The sequence below is a fragment of the Octopus bimaculoides genome, chromosome 6 (assembly GCF_001194135.2).
Source record: "Octopus bimaculoides isolate UCB-OBI-ISO-001 chromosome 6, ASM119413v2, whole genome shotgun sequence".
NCBI classification, from domain to species: domain Eukaryota; kingdom Metazoa; phylum Mollusca; class Cephalopoda; order Octopoda; family Octopodidae; genus Octopus; species Octopus bimaculoides.
The window spans coordinates 1089395-1091570 of NC_068986.1; the positions used below are offsets into that span (position 1 = coordinate 1089395).

At 34.7% G+C, this 2176-nt stretch overlaps 1 protein-coding gene and 1 non-coding gene across 7 annotated transcripts in view; one reads left to right on the top strand and one right to left on the bottom strand.

Moving 5' to 3' along the window:
- Positions 1–1932, top strand: part of LOC106873605 (uncharacterized) — a 50842-nt gene extending 48910 nt beyond the window's left edge. For 5 of the 6 annotated variants that reach the window (XM_014921044.2, XM_014921047.2, XM_014921045.2 and 2 more), the window contains 2 exons: positions 540–583; positions 1762–1932. In XM_014921044.2, coding sequence (XP_014776530.1) covers positions 540–583; positions 1762–1926 — 209 coding nt within the window. In that variant the 3' untranslated portion in view covers positions 1927–1932. The remainder of the gene's footprint in view (positions 1–539; positions 584–1761) is intronic. The other variant, XM_052968527.1, reaches the window with a different exon arrangement.
- LOC128248222 (U6 spliceosomal RNA) lies at positions 1020–1128 on the bottom strand. The gene has a single exon (XR_008264509.1). It is a non-coding gene; the product is annotated as a U6 spliceosomal RNA (small nuclear RNA).
- Positions 1933–2176: the final 244 nt, after the last annotated feature.

A 2176-nucleotide genomic window follows, 5' to 3' on the forward strand; every position in this document is an offset into this window, starting at 1 on the left:
TATGTGTGTCTGTGTTTGTCCACTCATCATTGCTTGACAACTGATGCTGGTGCGCTTATGTCCCTGTAACTTAGCAGTTCAACAAAACAGACCGATAGAATAAGTACTAAGCTTACAAAGATTTCTTTGACTAAAATCCTTTAAAGTGGTGCTCCAGCATGGTCACAGTCAAATGACTGAAACAGTAAAAGAATCATGTGGTTTCTCAACCTCACAGCTGTACCTGCACTTTATATATATATATATATATATATATATATATATATATATACCAACACACACACACAAGTGACCTTCTTCGGCTTCACTCCACCAAAGGTCACTTCATCGCATGCATGTACATGTGTGTGTGTGTGTGTTTCAAGTTACTATCATAACTCTACTTACAATGTAGTAATTTCCATTTCAACAGTCTCAGATGAAGTCACTGGCCAAACATCTACAGCTCTGAACTCTCACCATTAAATTAATACAATGGCTATATCTGTTGGCAACAATAGCTTTAATATCGTATATAACATGGTTCATTTTTATTGTAGAGATGTTGCAGAAGATGCGAACAATGACAGAGAACATGGTGGAGGTAGGTTTTTAGAAATTCTCCCGTATTTGGAAATAAAACTGATATAAGAGAAGAATTATATTTTGGATATAAATAATATTTTGAAAATTATATTTTACAAAGCAAAAGCAAAAGCAAGATCATATCTCTATTGAGTAAAACAGGTTCAATGCCAACTTTCCAAACACTGATGGTCTCTGGAACCTCTTATAATTTACAAGCAGGAACTCCAGATTCCTGTGACAGCCAGGCTAGTTTACTTGGTATCTTGCACAAATTAATATCTTGCACAAACTAATATCTTGCACTGTGCAGTATTAATATAAAAAAGTATCATCATCATCATCGTTTAACGTCCTCCTTCCATGCTGGTATGGGTTGGACAGTTTGACAGGAGCTGGCCCGGCAGGAGCCTGTGCCATGCTTCTGAGTCTGTTTTGGAATGGTTTTTATGGCAAGAAATATGGAACTCTTCACAAATTTGCATGTCATCCTTGCGCAGGGTCATGCTAATCTTCTCTGTATTGTTCCAATCTTAGTATAAGTATAGCCAGAGCCATTTATACTAATGTACAAGTAGGTACCTGTATTTCATTTAATCATTTAAGTAAATTCCATATTTAATTTAGAGTGTGACCAGCTCTGGTTCAGAAAAGTCAGTAATCTGGAATGGTTTCAGAACCAAAGGTACCAGGAAATCGATGGAGAAGGAAATGCTGTTGAAAATTAACACCAATTATAGTAATTACATAAGTTTTCAAAGGTGGTGAACTGACTGGCAGAATCTTTAGAGCATTGAACTAAATATGTTGTGGTATTTTCCCCAACATTTTACTTCTAAGTTCAAATTCTGCCAAGGTCAGTTTTGCCTTTCATTCCCTCAGGAGTCAATCAATAAAATACCAATAAAATATTAGAAGGCAGGTATTGATTTCAATGACTGTCTCCTTTCTCCAAATTTCTGGCTTTCTGCTTGTGTTTGAAATTAAGGGCAGTGGAATAGCAGTGTTGTTAGAACATTGGACAAAAATATCTTGTAGTAGCTGTTCTTACTTTTGTCTTGTGATATTTGTTCTAAGTTCAAATCTCAATGGAGCCACCTTCGTTTTTCAGCCAGTTGTATTTGCTAAATCACTAAAGATAGGCACATATTCTGATAAGTTAACTAATTGTATTTGTTTTTTTAATGCTAATTTTAGTCAACTCAGCAAAGAGAACTGAACACAGAAGAACGTTTGGAAAACATATCAGAAACAATGGCTTCTTGCGGGAAAACCTTGAGTTATATTTATGAAAAAATTTATGGCTGGTTGCAAAGATTTGAAGACAGTTTTGGAGAAATTGAAAAAATAAAGGAATCTTGAATTCTTCATTGCAATTTTTTTTCATTTTAACATTCTAAAAATGGCTGTTTTATATATATTCTTTTATTTGTTTCAGTCATTTGATTGTGGCCATGCTGGAGTACTGCCTTTAGTTGAGCAAATCTGCTCCAGAACCTATTCTTTGTAAGCCTAGTTCTTATTCTATCAGTCTATTTTGCCAAACTACTTAGGCAAGGGGACGTAAACACACCAGCATCGGTTTTATATATATATATATATATATATATAT